At 42.7% G+C, this 18,807-nt stretch overlaps 1 protein-coding gene across 1 annotated transcript in view; it reads left to right on the top strand.

Moving 5' to 3' along the window:
• tfr1b (transferrin receptor 1b) overlaps positions 1-18,807 on the top strand; it is an 84,028-nt gene that overhangs the window by 678 nt on the left and 64,543 nt on the right. Inside the window, 8 exon segments of the mRNA XM_034166104.1 lie at positions 6,524-6,572; positions 11,205-11,403; positions 12,067-12,250; positions 12,883-12,950; positions 12,953-13,019; positions 14,259-14,343; positions 15,533-15,655; positions 15,748-15,849. Of these exon segments, the coding sequence (XP_034021995.1) occupies positions 6,537-6,572; positions 11,205-11,403; positions 12,067-12,250; positions 12,883-12,950; positions 12,953-13,019; positions 14,259-14,343; positions 15,533-15,655; positions 15,748-15,849 (864 nt within the window). The 5' untranslated portion in view covers positions 6,524-6,536.

Below are 18,807 nucleotides of genomic sequence, written 5' to 3' on the forward strand. Positions count from 1 at the left end.
TTGAATCACGTGTGATTACATCAGACATGCTTGAACCCTCGTGGGCATGCGAGAGTTTTTTCACACCTGTCGGTTACTCATTCGCCTGTGGGCAGTCTTTGAGTGAGGAGTGGCCCACCCTCTCGTCGATTTTTTTCATTGTTTAGGAATGGCTCAGAGACTGCTGCTTTGTTTGATAAAAATTTTTTCCAAAACTATAAGGCACAACTGAGTGGACACCATTCGATAAATTCAGCTGGTTTTCGGTAAAAATTTTAACGGAAAAAAATAAAAAGGACCGCTTTTTTTATCACAGACCTCGTATATATAGTATGATCATTAGGGCTACAACTAACAGTTGTTTTTATAATCAATTAGTTGATATTTTCTCCATAAAATGTCAAAAAATTATGACAATGTTACCCAGAGCCCAAGATGATTCATTCAAATGTCTTGTTTTGTCCACAACCCAAAGATATTCAGTTTACTGCTAGATAGGAGTGAAGCAGCTTGTAAAATAAACCAGAAAATATTCACATTTAACAAACTGAAATTGAAGAATTTGGATTTAAAAAAATTAAAAGGCAGCAAATATTCTTCTGTCACGGATGGATCCAAACTGAAGGGCCGGACAGATTGTGAGGTGGAAGACCTGAGGCGGATGCTGCAGTCTTCATGTGAAAGACCCACTGACAGCATGGATGACCCCTGTCTTTGGTGCTGCCCCCTGTGTGGCTACACCCACGAGTGAAAATGAAGGTTGACTATGGTAGTTACGCTCCTTTCACACCGGGGCTGCTCCCGGTTGCTCCCAGTAGCGCCGTGCGACGCCGCGTGGAAGCAACTCGGTGCTGAGACGATGCAGCTCGGCGCCACAACAGCGCGAGGGGTGCAAAGGAGGAAGCAAGTCGGGCGCCGAAAAATTAAAAGCCCCTTTCACCCCGGGGCTGCTCCCTGTTGCGCCATGACGCCGCCGAAAAACCGCGCTGTTTGGAGATAATTGCCGGTTAATTACTGTGTCGGCTTGCGCCCGATGACTTCTCGTTGCGCTGCGAGTTTTGCTGCCAGTTGCTCTCCCTCACTCTAAACTTTAAATAGCCTCATTTTCTGCCTCTCATGTAAAAGCTGCACTTCTGCAGCATCTGAATGCCCTGAGAGCATTAGTTGATGCCATGGCAGAATCAGAGCGCTTGAGAGAAGAAGAGGAACACAGAAGGAGGCAAAAAAAATAAAAAACTGCAGCAGAGGAAGCTCCAGCGAGTTAAAAATACTGCAGCAGCCTCAGGCGGGATAAAAGTTCCAAAACAATACAGTCCAGCGGGACAAAAATCTGACAAAAATCAATGACGGTGTACTACACGCACAATCCAACGTTTATATACAGCTGAACAATGCAGCAATGTGTGATCACGAAATGGCGCCGAGTAGCTCTGTCTTTCGAGGGTGTGGCTTCGAGTCACGCTGGGTAACGCCTCTTTGCTCCGAGTTACGTCTCTTTGCCCCCGCTTGCGCTGGAACCACTTCCTTTCTGCGTCGAGCAGAGGACACCAAAAAAATTAAACGTTTAATTTTTCGGCGCCCGACTTGCTTCCTCCTTTGCGCCCCTCGCGCTGTTGTGGCGCCGAGCTGCATCGTCTCGGCACCGAGTTGCTTCCACGCGGCGTCGCACGGCGCAACTGGGAGCAACCGGGAGCAGCGAAAGGGGCTAAACCTGTTTAATTTTTTGGCATCCTCTGCTTGACGCAGAAAGGAAGTGGTTCCAGTGCAAGCGGGGGCAAAGATGCGTTACCTGGCGTGACTCGAAGCCACACCCTCGAAAGACCGCGCTACTCGGCGCCATTTCGTGATCGCACATTGCTGCATTGTTCAGCTGTATATAAACGTTGGATTGTGCGTGTAGTACACCATTATTGATTTTTGTCAGATTTTTGTCCCGCTGGACTGTATTGTTTTGGAACTTTTATCCCGCAGGAGGCTGCTGCAGTATTTTTAACTCACTGCAGTTTTTTATTTTTTTATCTCGCTGGAGTCTCATCCCGCCACAAGCTGTTTTATCCTGTCGGACTCTGCCGAACTTTTATTTTATATACTTTTATTTATTGGCTCCAGCCGCATGAAGTTGGTAAATGCTGAAACATCCTCGCCATGCAGCTCCTTCATCAGCTTTTCATATTGTCCATGCAAGAGTCTGCGCTGGATCCAGGGTTTCACCCACACACTTCTTCTTGCAATAGCTTGCTTCCTTCTGTGTTCCTCTTCTTCTCTCAAGCGCTCTGATTCTGCCACGGCATCTACTAATGCTCTCAGGGCATTCAGATGCTGCAGAAGTGCAGCTTTTGCATGAGGACTATAAAACGACATGATCTGTTTCTGCAAAAACAGTTCACTACTTCCAAGGGCAGTGAGGTGTGTGTACTGTGTTCTGAAAACAGACTGGATGAGAGGCAGAAAATGAGGCTATTTAAAGTTTAGAGTGAGGGGGAGCAACTGGCAGCAAAACTGGCAGCGCAACGAGGCGTCATCGGGCGCAAGCCGACACAGTAATTAACCAGCAATTAACTCCAAACAGCGCGGTTTTTCTGCGTCGTCATGGCGCAATATGGAGCAACTGGGAGTAGCCCTGGTGTGAAAGGGGCTTTAGCTCAAAGACTGGATCTGAAGACTCAATCCCCCTCCCCTTTCCTCCCTAACCAACTGGTGCCCATGCAAACATAATGAGAACATGCAAACTCCGCACAGAAAGGCCACAGGTGTGAATTGAACCCATGACCATCTTGCTGTGAGGCAACAGTGCTAACCACTAAGTCATCATGAGGCCAGTGTGAATAATAAGCACAGACAGTCCTCTTCCTTCTTTGCTGATTGTGTTTTAGATTACATGTAATTTTCAGGGGTTTTTTTTAATCTGCATTTCCTACTCCTGTGTAATAAGATCTCTTTCCTTTATAAAAACCAGTTGGTTGGGTTTAATCTTTACAGAGTTTTCAGTTGGAGCAGCTTTTTTTTTTTTTTTTTTGGCTTTCTAGACCGCCTGTGCTCATGCACGTTGACTGTAAATGCTCTGACTCAGTTTTCCTTAACTGCATATTTTATTTCATCAAACATTACAAGTCAGTTCTGTCTTTTATTTCCGTGTAGTTATGTAAAAAAAAAAAAATGAACACTGTAAGATTTAGTTCTTGTTTTATTATTTTGCCAGATTTTCAGTTGATCACTGCCTGTTTAAATGGTATGAAAAATTGCACAAATTAATAGAAGTACATTTTCAAGCTTCTGAATGACTAATTGGCTATAAATGACATCATTTGTAGTTAATGGGGGAGTCCCTTGGCTGCATTTAAGGACATAGCTGTAGAACCAATGCTGCCTTGACAGTGTAGTGCGTTATGTTACATTTCTGCATGCTGCCTTCAGATGCTTAATCCTGAGGTTGTGTGGCTTTTTTAAAACAAAAGTTCATTCATTCCTGGGTGTTAATTTCAGTCTTCTTCCTCAGTAATATAAATAAATTTGGTCAGGTTCTAATATTTTTGTATAGTAGATTGTGCCGTTACTTGTGGGGCCGTGAAAAGAGATGGGCCCAGTCCAGTGTTTGGTGTCTGGTCAGAGGGACAGGACCAATCCAAGCCATGGCCATGTTGTCAGATGAATACACGATGTACTGAGCCTATTTTGCTTCTGAATCGTCAGGGTGTATTATGGTAAAACCTGTTGGAACAAAACAACCCGAACATGAGACACAGAGAAGAACTGGACAATGAGACTGTAATTCTTTTTTCTCGCAGCGAGAAGAGAGACAGCGAGACACCTCCTCCGTTCCACTTTCACCCTCTCTCTGCCATCGAGCTCTTTATTTTGGTAATTCAGACAAAACACATGAGTGTGCAGAAGTAAGCATAAATCATTTCTTAGAGTCTGTCTCCATACAGATAAGCCATTATTATGGGTTTTTCTACAGTCAAAACAGGTCTGTTTGCAGCTGCATTCACAGACTTTCTGCGTTCTTTCTCAAGGACTGTTAGTTAATTAAAAATACACCACTGCTCGGCGCATTTCTCTGAGCAAACAGAAGTTAGCTTAGCTGATAAGATTCACGGTAGACATTTCTCATGGCAGCAGCTTTGGGGGAGGTGATGGTCTATTGGTTAAGGTGTTGGGCTTGAGACCAGAAGATCCTCCGTTCAAATCCCTGCCTGACTGGAAAATTACTAAGGGCCCTTGGGCAAGGTCCTTAATCCCCTATTGATCCTGGTGTGTAGTGAGCACCATGTATGGCAGCACCCTGACATCGGGGTGAATGTGAGGCATTTTTGTAAAGCGCTTTGAGCGTCTGATGCAGATGGAAAAGCGCTATATAACTGCAGTCCATTTACCATTTAGCAAGAGGTCATTTCACACAGTAATGATCAGTGGTTTGCTAGAAAATAAAATTACACACACAGTGTATAAGGACATTAAAGAAAGACATTATAATTGATAACATATATTTACAATTTCTCTAACAGGGTGGCGAATATAAAAATAACCTTAAAATTGTAGTAGTACGACTGGCAAAAACTATGATGTCCTTTTTTGAAAATGGAAAGGTCAGTTTGCACTGCAGTGAGTTATCATTTTCAAAGGTGTTACACACCACACACTGCAGCTTTTTTATTAAACGGAGCTTAATTACAGCTGTCGCTGCCTGACGGAAAAAATATCAATTATTGTAACTATGAGGCATCTTTAATAAGTTAACAGTTGGTGAAAGATAAAATGTGTCTGTACATAACATTTGTAGAACAGGTAGTTAAGTGGATAAGGATAAGTTAGTCTGCCAATATGTAAATCTGCTGTTTTTTTCTTAACCAGAGAACACGGAACAAGCTTGCATCCTGTTATCGCAAGCACAAGAAGGCACATAAGGTTTAGTAAGTTCAGGAAAAAGCTCTTTTATTGGATTCCATATCATATTAGTAGTTGTGTATTGGAATCAGATCAAAACTGAAAAAACAACAAAATGTTGATTGGCTCACTTCTAGCTGTGAGAGTTGTGGAGATCTGAAATTGTGCTCTCAAGTCATCTTAATCCTCTAGATTTGACCTTCCTTCTAGAGCTTTAAAAACCTTCTTGGGACGTCTTTGTTATGTGTCGGACGCAGTCGGAGCACCGACCCAGCGTTTGACATTAGGACCCAGCATAAAGGAAACAGAGCACGGTTCAAAGGATAACAGAATTTAATGACATAACAGTGAGTGCTCAATTAATAACCAATAAATGCGCGGTCTGGCGAGGTGGAAAAACGGTGCGCTCCCAGCAGCACAAACGGTCCGGAGCCAGAACAGTTCGGACCCAAGGACCCCGCCGACACCCCCCAGGTGGCCGCGACCAACCGAGTCTGTGAAAGAAGAACCATAATGTGAGTCCACCACTCCACACACAGAGAGACCACTCAAAGGTGTACATAATCAGCAAACACTTCCTGGCTTAATCACCAATCAGCTCAGGTGATCAGGGTGAGGTCCTGATAACTCAGCCACACATCAGCCACTCAGTCCTGAACGCATGCCACCTGGAAGGAAAGACAGAAAACAGAAACCAGCCAGCCAGGCACCCCAGCCACACAACAGTCTTTAACTGACAACAAAATGTGCCTTTTAGTAACATGAAATGGTGGAAGTTGGAGGAAAGTGAGTTGGGATGTTTTTAGGCAGCATGTGTCTGCAAACTTAATGAGTCTGTGTGATGTGGAAACAAAACCAACAGGAAGTGTTGATATTATGTCTCACTTGCTGTGAGTGTTGACAACAGACACTTTATTTAGCATTGGTTATTTTTACATTTTAAATGTCACAACACTGGAACACAGCCCCCATTTTGTCCTGAATACCCTGGTACCTGTTCCAGAAAGCAGGTTCAACAAACCCTGAGTTTAAACCTGAACTCCGAGTTAACTAACTCTGAGCTGTCAAAATCTTGCCCACAGATTTGCCTCTTTCTGAGACTTAAAGACAGAAACTAAAATCCTAACATTCCACAGGTCTACAACTAACAGATGTTATCAGTCTGTTTCTGGATGAGTCCATTAGTGGTTTTGTCCATAAAAAAAAAAATGAGACAGTGTTGAAAAACGTCAGTTTTTTTTGCAAAGACCAAGATGACCTCCTAAAATGTCTTATTTTGTCCTCAACCCCAAAAATATTCACTTGACAGTCAGGAGTTAGGAAAAAATGTCCAGGAAATATTGATATTTTCAGAAAATGAAATCAGAATTAAGGCATTAAAAAAACTTCAAAAAGATTAATCAGTTGCCAAAATTACTTGTCGATTGAGAAGCAATTAATCATCAATTGTTGTTGCAGCTCAGATGATCGTCTCAGTGTCACAGTTTCCTGAAGAAATGACTAAACAAATAATCTATTATCAAAATATTCCAGAGTTCCTCTGCAGCCTGGCGAGTGATTTCACTTCATGCACTTCTTGTATTTTTTATTTTTTCATGTTTGCTTCACAGATTTGCTTACAGTGATCTTCTCTTGGTTTCTTTTTTCTTTCTTTCTTTAGACTATTACTGCTCATGATGGATGGTGTGAAGTCTGCGTTTAAACCGCATGTGAGTGTTTGTGTTCTGTCTGAAGTAATTTTTAATAGACTTTGTATAAATTCCTCTTTTTTTTCTCTCTCTATAAAGAGGTTGTTTGCACATTTGTTGATAATCTTTCTTGAGCAGTGACACATTGAAATTCAGATATTAGGGCCGGGACAGTCCGAGTCGTTTCAGTCTTGGCAGTGTAGGATTTGACTTGAATGCAGTAATCATTAATCTAGTGCAGAATTGCGCTGCCCTGCCCATAGCCTCTGCAGACAGCTCACCGATTGTCTGCACCGCTGTGGTTAATTTTCAAACTATCTGCATCAAAATATCTGAGCAGCCAAATACAGGTGCAGCTTTGATTAAATTCATGTGTGCTGCACACAGCCAATTACACAGAGAAATACTGTACGTGTTAATTTTCACATCATACCAGCAACATTAAATAACACATTTACTCTACTGGCTATCACTAGGAATAAGTAACACACATGTAAAATACAAATACAGTTCATAAAAAAATAGATTTGATTTAAAAAGTCACACGACTGCTGTCGGACTATAAGAAGTCACTTTCTGCTCTCTACTCTTACTGGACGCTCACAAGCTCTCTGTCATCGGTGTGGAATCCACCAAAGGATAAGCTGATGGTGATATTCTTAAGTTTATATATTATAAAACAGTCACAGAAGATAAGATGCAGAATGTGGAATAAAACATGTGCAGCTGAACCGTAGCCTGGGTTGGTGTCTTGACTTATGGCAGCGCCACACTCACTGCAGGCTCCTCCCACTGTAATCCAGGAGGTTAGCAATATGACCCATTTCCTAAATACTACACAAAATCAAAGGCAGATTGAAAGCAGTTGATGTTGCCCAATTATAGATAGATAGATAGCTTTTATTGTCATTGTCATTACGAGATTTCCGCACTCACATTCCACAGACAAACAGCAGTTGATCTACAATTATTACTTGTTTATCGTAATAATGGCACACATCAGAATTAAGACAACACATATACATTTGACATTGTTTATGTGCACTAAACTTGAAACAGTCCGTTTTCCAATTGAGGCGATATGAGTGTGTTGGTAGCTGCTGCAACTGTCAAGTCGCGCCGCCTGCCAGCTTGGGAAGAACGGGGGGCAGGAAGAGGGGTAAGAGGAGAAAACTGGAGCATGCTTCAGTCTAGGGCTGCAGCTATCGAATATTTTTGGAATCAAGTATTCTATCGATTATTTTATCGATTAATCGAGTGATCGGATAAAAAAAAGTACTTTTGTATTTTTAAACAATATTAGTAGAGGCAGGGCTCTCCCTAAGCAATGGCACAATGTCACTGTGCCATCATGCAGATTTTTAAGTTTACGATGTTCCCTCTCTCTCTGTTTTCCCAGTTAACTATCTATTTTTCACATTATTAAGTTTTGGAGCTTTGCCAACCATAAGCCCAGGCGGTCTGTGAATCTTCAGTCCTGTGGACAGGACATTTTTTTTTCTTCTTCTTCTTATTGGCACATTTCATTTGCACTTTTTATTGCTGTGATTTATTCAGTGTTTAGTGTATATTTGTACATGCCGTACAGAGCAGCTCAAACCGAAGTCAATTCCTCGTTTTCTGTGGATACTTGGCGAATAACAAAGCCTTTGAAAAAACGGCTGTGGAGTGCAACATTTCCACAACAGCTGCACTGATAAATTAACTCTACAGCCTGTTGATTAAAAACTCTTATCAAATCTGAATACAGGCATTTTTTAAATAGTTAAACATGATTAATTTAAAGTGCGCTTCCTTTCGCTTCATCTGCGGAGGTGGAGAGCAGCCAGTGGAGCAAACCAGGCTTTAAATATATATACACTCAACAAAAATATAAACGCAACACTTTTGGTTTTGCTCCCATTTTGTATGAGATGAACTCAGAGATCTAAAACTTTTTCCACATACACAATATCACCATTTCCCTCAAATATTGTTCACAAACCAGTCTAAATCTGTGATAGTGAGCACTTCTCCTTTGCTGAGATAATCCATCCCACCTCACAGGTGTGCCATACCAAGATGCTGAGTAGACACCATGATTAGTGCACAGGTGTGCCTTAGACTGCCCACAATAAAAGGCCACTCTGAAAGGTGCAGTTTTATCACACAGCACAATGCCACAGATGTCGCAAGATTTGAGGGAGCGTGCATTTGGCATGCTGACAGCAGGAATGTCAAACAGAGCTGTTGCTCGTGTACTGAATGTTCATTTCTGTACCATAACCCATCTCCAAAAGCGTTTCAGAGAATTTGGCAGTACATCCAACCAGCCCAAGACCTCCACATCCAGCATGTTCACCTCCAAGATCGTCTGAGACCAGCCACTCGGACAGCTGCTGAAACAATCGGTTTGCATAACCAAGAATTCTGCACAAACTGTCAGAAACTGTCTCAGGGAAGCTCATCTGCATGCTCGTCGTCCTCATCGGGGTCTCGACCTGACTCCAGTTCATCGTCGTAACCGACTTGAGTGGGCAAATGCTCACATTCACTGGCGTTTGGCATGTTGGAGAGGTGTTCTCTTCACGGATGAATCCCGGTTCACACTGTCCAGGTCAGATGGCAAACAGCGTGTGTGGCGTCGTGTGGGTGAGCGATTTTCTGATGTCAGTGTTGTGGATCGAGTGGCCCATGGTGGCGGTGGGGTTATGGTATGGGCAGGCGTCTGTTATGGACGAAGAACACAGGTGCATTTTATTGATGGCATTTTGAATGCACAGAGATACCGTGACGAGATTCTGAGGCCCATTGTTGTGCCATACATCCAAGAACATCACCTCATGTTGCAGCAGGATAATGCACGGCCCCATGTTGCAAGGATCTGTACACAATTCTTGGAAGCTGAAAATGTTCCAGTTCTTGCATGGCCGGCATACTCACCGGACATGTCACCCACTGAGCATGTTTGGGATGCTCTGGACTGGTGTATACGACAGCATGTACCAATTCCTGCCAATATCCAGCAACTTTGCACAGCCATTGAAGAGGAGTGGACCAACATTCCACAGGCCACAATTGACAACCTGATCAACTCTATGCGAAGGAGATGTGTTGCACTGCATGAGGCAAATGGTGGTCACACCAGATACTGACTGGTATCCCCCCCCCCAATAAAACAAAACTGCACCTTTCAGAGTGGCCTTTTATTGTGGACAGTCTAAGGCACACCTGTGCACTAATCATAGTGTCTAATCAGCATCTTGATATGGCACACCTGTGAGGTGGGATGGATTATCTCAGCAAAGGAGAAGTGCTCACTATCACAGATTTAGACTGGTTTGTGAACAATATTTGAGGGAAATGGTGATATTGTGTATGTGGAAAAAGTTTTAGATCTCTGAGTTCATCTCATACAAAATGGGAGCAAAACAAAAAGTGTTGCATTTATATTTTTGTTGAGTGTATATTTCACATATACTTCACTTTATATGCATAATAAGTTCATTTCAGACGATCAGCGTGGACCCCTTCTCTTAAAAGGCTTTATTTTACCAGCTTGTGGCTTTGTGCAACCTGTAGCATCGCCTGCTACATTGATTAGCGCTTACATTAGTTATGGGCATGCTCTACGGTCTTCTGTTTTTTGTGGGAGCGTTACAGTGCCACCTACAGGCGTGGCATATGTACTACAGCTTTAAACGAAGAACATTTTTTGTAATCAAATTATTCAAATTACTCGATTAATCGTTTCAGCCCTACTTCAGTTCATGTGTAAGTCTGTCAGTTTATTGTCCTTGTGGGCTGAGATAAGAATGGAGCTGAATAATCTCACCAGAGCCTGAATAAATTCCTCTGGAGGTAAACTGGGCAATTGACCTTGAGGCTAGATAGCCTGTAGTGTTGCAGCCAAGCAGTGAAAAACACTTAACAGTTCCACTTGACAGCCAAATCCCAATTATGAATTAAGAATATTCCCAATTATGAATTAAAAATATTCACCGGCCTCCGAAAGCTTCAGCTTCAGCTGCAAGGGACGCATCAGTTCCAAGGTTCTTCCATTTTGCGTCTGAGTTCAAGAGTCAATGCAGTCTGAGAATGCACTGCCTTGCCAACCTCGTTAATCATGACCGACAAGCGGGTGCCTGTGGTTCTTGATGCGACGTCTTGCCAATTTTCCGGTAGATCAGGGCAGCACATAAGCCAAAAAGTACCAGCCCTGCTACAATAAGACCAAAATGAATAAATCCTCAACAGAGAAAGGCGCCAAGCTGCCACACGCCAGGAACTCCAGGGAGTCGAGGACATAGCCTGCAGGATACGTTCCATCTGGGCAGGCAGGATCCCCCCGGTCCTGACCTTCTTGTAGAAAAAATGGTGTCAATAGCATTCAGAGACAGCTGATCAATTCCATGGTTAATCCAATAGGTTTATATTTGTTACTGGTGTCAGATATTGCTTCCTCCACCATGTGATGCAACACTCGACAATTCATGCTATGTCCAGACGGTCAGGTTGTCCATCGTTGTCTTGGCATTCATTGGTAACTCACTCGAATAAGCTGCCGAGTGTTTGAGCGAGGAGGACGTCCGATTGCTGTCGGACATGAAGCACTGACTCTTGGTGAGTTTGCAGCCTGTCGTGTAGCTGATCGGGATCTTTGCCTCTCTTTAGGTCCACAGTGTTCGCTACAAAGGATTCAGTTTGCAGCCGATGGATGAGGCCGATAGGAATATTGAGGTCACAATGACTGATGTGGGCGAGGATGAGGTTCAGTCAGGGGAACCTGCGAGCTTCAAGCCGGCTCCTCGCCGTCGGAACCAGCGAACAGTTTGCTTCCTGGTCATAGGAACGCTGGGGATCTTTGGTGTTGGTGAGCCAATCTCGTTTTCTCCTGTCAGCGTTTATACCAAGCAGTCAGTTTTTGTTTTCCAAGTGTTACACCATGTCACATCTCCACACACAGTTTTTACTGAGCTTGTTGTTTTTTGGGGATTAATAATTTGCTGAGTTGGCATGTCCTGTTTAGCTTTACTGACCTCAGGGTGACTTAACTCTGTGCAGCCTCTCTTTCTGATAACTGCCACATGACTGTGACAAATACCATCGTGATTTCTCTGCATGTCACATCTCATTCGGGAAACATCTTAATTGAGCTACCAGAACTGGTAAATGTGTGTAATTTACTCGATGAAAACACCTAAACATAAATCAGTTTCAAACTGTCTTTTTTTTTTTCTTTTTTTTTTTTTGCAGAATTGCTGATAATAAATTGGACAAAAAGCTTTGAGAGAGATGTTGACAGTTTAATCGCATTTGTTTTACTTGATTACACCAAAGTTCTTGTAATTTAAATTGTAGATTGTAATTCCATGGTCATAAAATTGCCTAAGTTTTTAAGCAAAGCTGCAGAATGTAGACAATTTGTCATGGTGATAATAAGAACATGTCTTATTGTCAGTTGTTTTGTTTTTTTTAAGATTGTACATATGTCAACACCAGCTTTACATTTATGTTTTTTCTGTGTGTTGTCCAGGTTGTCTGATTGGGTATTTGACTCAACCTAAGCCTAAACTGGCGCCTGTGCAATGCGACAACATACCCCATGTGAAGACAACGTCCAGCAGCGTGCCAGCTCCAGCAGCTGAGCTGGACTGGAAGGACCTCATAGACATGCTGTCGGATAAACTCTCTGCTCAGTCCTTCGACGAGACTCTGAAGTACGTTTGTTAAGTTTGGTTCAGCATCCAGATAACCTTTTACTCTCATACTGTCCATGGCTATTTTAAATGGAGTCATGAAAGCAGCGCAAAAAGAGGATCTGATGAAACATCGAGCAGAGAAAACTGAAGACTCAAGAGTTTCTATTTTTTGATAAGAACTTTACTGTACAAATTTCCATTTTCACTTCAGTCTTACAGTTAAAATGTGTTTTATATACCTCTTACCTTGAATGTTTGTAAGTACACTGGGTGCGTTCACATAACCACTGGAAGTGAATCTGAATTGATTCTATTATTTTGCCTTCATGTAATGCAAATGTGGCGCGCACACAGATCTGTGCCCGTTACACAGTGTATGACCCCCCTCGGCCCGATTTGAATCTGATCTCTTGTCGTGTGACTGCAGAGAGAACTGTTGCACAACTTTTATCTCTGTGTATATTTTTGCAAACAATCTGTTAAAAGCTTTGTAATTATTTGCAAGCAAACTGGAGACATGCTCTGTGTCATGTGCTCTGTGGGGTTGATCTTTAGAACGCTGCCAAAACAGCTGCACCACAGGAGCTTCTTCAGAAGTCAGAATTAAGGTGAACTTGACAGGAAATGTTTTTTTTCCTCTCTTTCTGTAGGGCCTTTGAACTTCCCCAGCGTTTAGCAGGCAGCGAGGAGGACATGGATGCCGCTAATCATATCTTTGAACATTCAAACAGTTGGAGATGGAGCCATGGACTGATGTCCACTACGTTCAGCTGCAGACACCAGACAGGTTCACGCACAAACCAATGCATTTTCCCCACTTAAAAAATGAACTGATTCTCGTGGCTTTTTTAAATGATTATTATTATTATTTTTTAAATCTTCGCAGTTATTGACCTCATGGTGCGTTTTTACTTTGAACTGAAATTTAAAACTTTGAAAAGCAACATTTTTTATAATCTGGTCTTGACAATAAAATGTTTCACACCACACCCCGGATGCAACCAAAATCCTATTGAGTGTGATGATGTATTTATGGTCACAAAGGTTAGACTGATACTTAGCAGGTGTGTGTTGTGGGTAAAAGGAAATATGCACACATACACACCAAGATGAGCAGACGATGTCTTGTACCATGTTTCTGTCATTTTTAAGTGCCAGCAAATGAGCTGCGCAACAAAGTTTGTTTTTATCAGAACGAGTGTTCTGGTTTTAATGATTCTGACATAAGCACCAGGTGCATTAGTGCAACACGGCTCACGTAAACATTTTACCTTTTATATTGGAGTGGTAATAGTCCAAACACAGTCACAGCAGCTGCTCGCACTGTGTTCCCACATACATAAACCGTCACAGCAGCATTGTTCACGTCTGCCCGTTGGCACAACTTTTTTCGTGGTTCGCTCATACGAGCTGTTCCGCCGTGAGTCGCCCTGAGTTGTACTTATTCGAACTATGTGTGAAGGGTCCCTAAGGTATGGTAAAATCAAGGACATACACCTTGGGCTCTGCTGGTTAAAGGTACTTTTAGGTCAAATTTAATTATCTTTTATTTTTTGGTTGGTGACTACAATAAAAATCATTTCACACTTTCACACATATGCATTCTGAAACTTGGGGTTTATAATCTCATAGTTTCCCATAAATCTGGTATAGTGTGCAGTTTGATGGCATAATGCATATATATGTACAATGTGATGTTGGGGGGTTGTGTAGTGTGGGAAAAAAACTACCACACCTGTAGTATAACTTCATCAATACCTTGAAGCTTCTGGAAAATCTCCTGGTGATGTCACTGCATATATGACCGCGTTACCAAAGTATGTCAAAGTTTGCAACTGGAAACAATAAACAAGACCATGACACAATTACAGACCATCACGGTTCATGACTTACAGATGCTATAAGCTTGTCCAGTATATGCACAAGGTTAAGAATGTGACTGTCCAGAGATTCATATCCATCAAATTGATGTTTCTAGATCAAATTAAACTGATTATTTATGTTTGCTGTTTGTTCTCATTTACAGCAATCATCCAAACCGTGTTGTTTTTGGTTCAGACACCTTCCGGCCGGAAGGTTATCTGTCTTACAGTCTTCAGGGAAACGTTGAGGTAAGTTGCCAAAGCTTGAAAATGTTCTTGTTTGATCTTTTAATCGACTTCATCAAATGCTCCACGTAGCTCTGCCAGGATATAATTACTTTAAAAATGGTATTCGACTCATTTTGATGAGTGTTTTTTCAGGCGTAGAAGGTTGTTGATGCAGGTTTAGAAGTGATATTGGTTAATTTTAGTAGTTTGCTAACATGATTAACAGGCAAGTCAAGAACGAAATGTGCACGAAGCATGAAGATGATTCGGTTTGCAAAGTTTGGCTGAACCTGGAATGTAACTTCTGTTTCTGTGTCCATACGTTTTATGATCCCATTGATTTCACCACTTCATCTTCAAAAGACTCAAGTACGGGATTGCCTGGGGTAAATTACGGTGGGGACTTTGTGTGCCCTGTGGTTGCTACGGTATCCATGATGGCCCAACAGGAACCCGGAACACGAGATGGGTAATAAGAAGACCAATGGCAGATCAGGTGGAGGAAGTGATGGGTTGTAACCCAATGGCTGTGAAGGTGGATGAAGGCTGCAGCAGGTCCTCACACCCCGATTGTCTGGGATTCCTGGAATTACGGATCTGTCAAGGACAGTGTGTTTGCCGGCGTGCAACGCCAGCAAACACATTAACAACCACCCACGCACAGGTGTCTCTGGATCGACAGTGGATGAAGTCCCCCCATCCCCTGTCCATCATCCCTTCTGGTGATCGATCAAGACTCTGTTCCTCACCAATGAAGGATTGCCATGACTGCCACTTTCTTTTCAAATAAAATAATGGCTGTTGTGGCTGGTTGAATGGCGGGATTGATGTCACTGTGCCTAAGTTTGTAACCATTTTGGTTCATTTACTTAAAGCTACAACCTCCACATTTAATTCATTCAGTGTGAAATGGAACCGTAAAGATGAGACAGTCGATCAGACATCGTGGGAACGGCACGTGTAATGTCTTTGTGACTTCGTTTTTTTTTTTTTTTTTTTTTAATGTGGTGTTCTGAATACAAGAGAATCCTCCCACCTGCAGCATTGCCACGGCCTTAACATAACGCTGGATTTGTTTTGTTTTAAAGATGCTTGAATAAATCTGGACACTTTTGAACTGGTGATCTGTTTGCCCTGTGATAATGGTAGTGTCACGATGCTTTGATTCATTGTACTGAAGTCAGTTTTTGTCTCCGTTACTCGTCTTCAGGGGAAGCTGGTGTACGGCAACTACGGTCGTCCGCAGGACCTGGATGTTCTACAGAACAACAAGATTGAGCTGAAGGGCTCTGTGCTGCTACTTCGAGTAGGAAGCATCAGTTTTGCAGAGCAGGTTTGTGTGTCAGGCTGCTGCTGTGATGCTGATTTGATCTGTGTGGACAGAAGAAAACAAAGACCTTTTGTGTGTCTTTTGTCTCTTGAAAGGTGAATAATGCTGCAGCCAGAGGGGTCTCTGCTGTTCTCATCTATCCCGATCCTCAAGACTACAACTACAATTACAATACTAAAACTGCACTGTACGGACATGTAAGTTTTTAACTCTCTGTATTGACATCATTTAAATGTGTTTTTAGAAGGACAAACTCAGAACAGGGTGTTCACTAACTGAAGGTTTGGGTATTGGAGTGTTGAGGTGTGTTTGAGCAAAAGGCTGTATTCTGAAACTGCCCCACCTTGGGGCGCATTGATTTCTTCAACACTACAATAATGTGGGATTCAGACTTAAAGGAGAATTTAAAGGGCCTCATTCATGTGTGTCTCTCTAGTTATCAAGAGTTTCTAGCCAGGATTAACATCTTAGCAGGTGGCAGTGTGTAATCCAGTTGGCACTTTTTGTCCCTTAATTGCAACTTTTGTATGTGTGACCTTCAGGTCCATCTGGGTTCTGGGATCCTTACACTCCTGGATTTCCCTCCTTCAACCACACCCAGTTCCCCCCAACAAAAGTCATCTGGCTTACCCACTATTCCAGCCCAAACCATCACTGCTGACATGGCGCAAACTCTTCTATTGTAAGGCCACATACACATTAGGCAGCTTTCATATTAAAGTGTGTGTATCTTACAGTTAAATGTGAATTATGTTTTGTTAAATATTCTCAAATTTACGCAGTTCTGTGTCTGTATATATGTATAAAATTAAATTTGGGTTTACAGTGTTTTCGCTTCATGCTGGTGGAATGTAATCCAAGAATTATTAGATTTCGGGTGTGAAACATTCCACCACGTTACTAACACTGGGTAACCATTGGCAATATGCTGTCAGGATCACCGCACTTGAAGCTAATTTATTTTATAATGGCTCCATAACATTTCTACAGTGGTTAGCATCAACGTCTAAGCCTTACCATCAACTAGTAAGCATGCTCACACTAAAAAAACGGTTGTTTTCTTTAATGTGGCCAGTTGGTAGTTAAAACACTACCAAATTAGCGTAAAGGTGTCCTGGTACAAGTAACTACACTCCAGGCATGGAAATCAAGTAAGCCTGGGAAAACCTTTACCTGTATTGAGGTGTGTTACTTACTGAAAAAATGTACAGTATGACCTGGAGAGTGTAGGACTAGTAACACCTGAAGCCTGACACTTTCAGGCCACATTGTAAGTATAAACTCAGGTATATTTTTTACAAAACTTATATGCTTGTTAAATATGGGGTTTTTGATGAAGTTGTATTATACATTTACAAAAGCAGCTCTTGCACTGTGGTGAGTTTTTCTTGTAGTGGCAACTCCATGGGGGGAACCTGGTGCAGGACTGATGCAACTGTCCAGTTTTCAACCACAGCATTGAAAGCTTGAGGTAAAATGGTTGATGCCTGCTGGGAATGCAACCAGGCAAGAGGTTGTTTGGGCAAATATTGGGCGTGGACCAATTTGCAAGTCGGCCTAATTATGGTGTGAAATGTTGCAAACAAGCCCAGTGTGAGTATCTTAATACACAAACAGTTGGTAGTTTTGCCACTGAATGGTGAAATCTATCAGACTGAACAGTCTTCAGCTCTTAGGGTCTTGAGAAACACTTTTTCCAAGATGGCGCCTGTGACTGGCGTGGCAGTCGCTCGGACTCCTGTGTGTTGGTTACTAATGGCCACTTTTACAACGTTGTTATTTTAGCAGCCGACTAGCAGATGGAGGTGTCTTGGCTTTACGGACTTACGATCGGGACTCTTTGTTTCATATCAAGGAGACAATGGAGAGCCTATTTGCTTCACGAGACAGGTTCAACCAGGCGTTTCCTCCGCCCCTAACTATCAGCTCCGACTCACCTGATTATCCGCTGCTGTTGAGGGTGCCGTGTAAGATCTGCAGGAGACTGAGGAAAAAAGGCTTTTTGGATAAGAGAAGAGGCTCGCGGGCTGGTGTCCAGGTGAAGAGAAGGCGTGCAGCGGCGCGTTTGGGCGCCAGCACCGGTGGCCGAGGACGGGCTTGCTTCCTCTACCACATTCCTCTCTTTGATGTGTGCGATGGCACATCTGCATCAACACCTGTTCGGTTAGGTACGGGTGTTCTAGACTTTTCTCAGCGCTGGTATCCTGGTGGCGTAGTTCCATCGCTACTGTGCACTTCCGTGTTTACGCCTCCGCCTGCACGGATCAGCTGGAGTCCACGTGACCACTGTCTTCGTCCTATCCCATTGCGAGCCTCAGACAGCGCCTACATGACGTCGTCCACCTTGTGTCTTGGTTTATTGAACGTCCGTTCAATCGCCAATAAATCATTTTCCCTGAATGATCTTATATCAACGGAAATGTTGGACTTAATGTGCCTTTCGGAGACTTGGCAGAGAAGAGGAATTTCTTCATTTAAATGAGCTCTGCCCTGCTGGGTTCTGTGTCCTTGGGAAGCCCCGCCCCTGTCGCCGTGGTGGGGGCCTTGCCATCGTTTATAAAGAGGATTGTGTGTGTAAAGGGGTATAGTCACAGGATTTTCCCTCTTTTGAATCACAGTTGGTCAAGGTGGGTTTCTCAAACCCATTTTTCTGTGTGTTGGTTTATCGCCCCCCAGGCCCTGCTACTCCCTTTCTTAAGGATTTTAGTGACTTTTTATCCTCTATTATAACGTTGGAATCTGTTTTAATTCTTGGATATTTTAACCTTCATGTTGATGACAAGTTATCTTGCTCTGCTATGGAGCTTTTATCATTGACTGAAGCTTTTAATTTTGTGCAACATGTTTCTGAGCCCACTCACCAAAAGTGTCACATTTTAGATTGTTTTTACACTTGGCCTAGACATTTTAAATATGTCTATAAAAGATGTCCACTTGAGCGACCATAGTCTTGTTTCGTTTGACCTGCATTCCAGCTCTGATCAGAAGCCCTTAGAAGTTAAGTCTCGGAGGCGTATCATCACTGCTGAAACTGCAGAAAGATTTTCTTCTATGTTTAATCCTTGTTTGTTCACTGATTTTCTTGATATGGACAATTTGTCCAGTGTTTTAACCAACACTGTGATACTATTCTTGATCAGTTGGCTCCTGTCAAA

The sequence above is a fragment of the Thalassophryne amazonica genome, chromosome 1 (assembly GCF_902500255.1).
Source record: "Thalassophryne amazonica chromosome 1, fThaAma1.1, whole genome shotgun sequence".
Taxonomy (NCBI): domain Eukaryota; kingdom Metazoa; phylum Chordata; class Actinopteri; order Batrachoidiformes; family Batrachoididae; genus Thalassophryne; species Thalassophryne amazonica.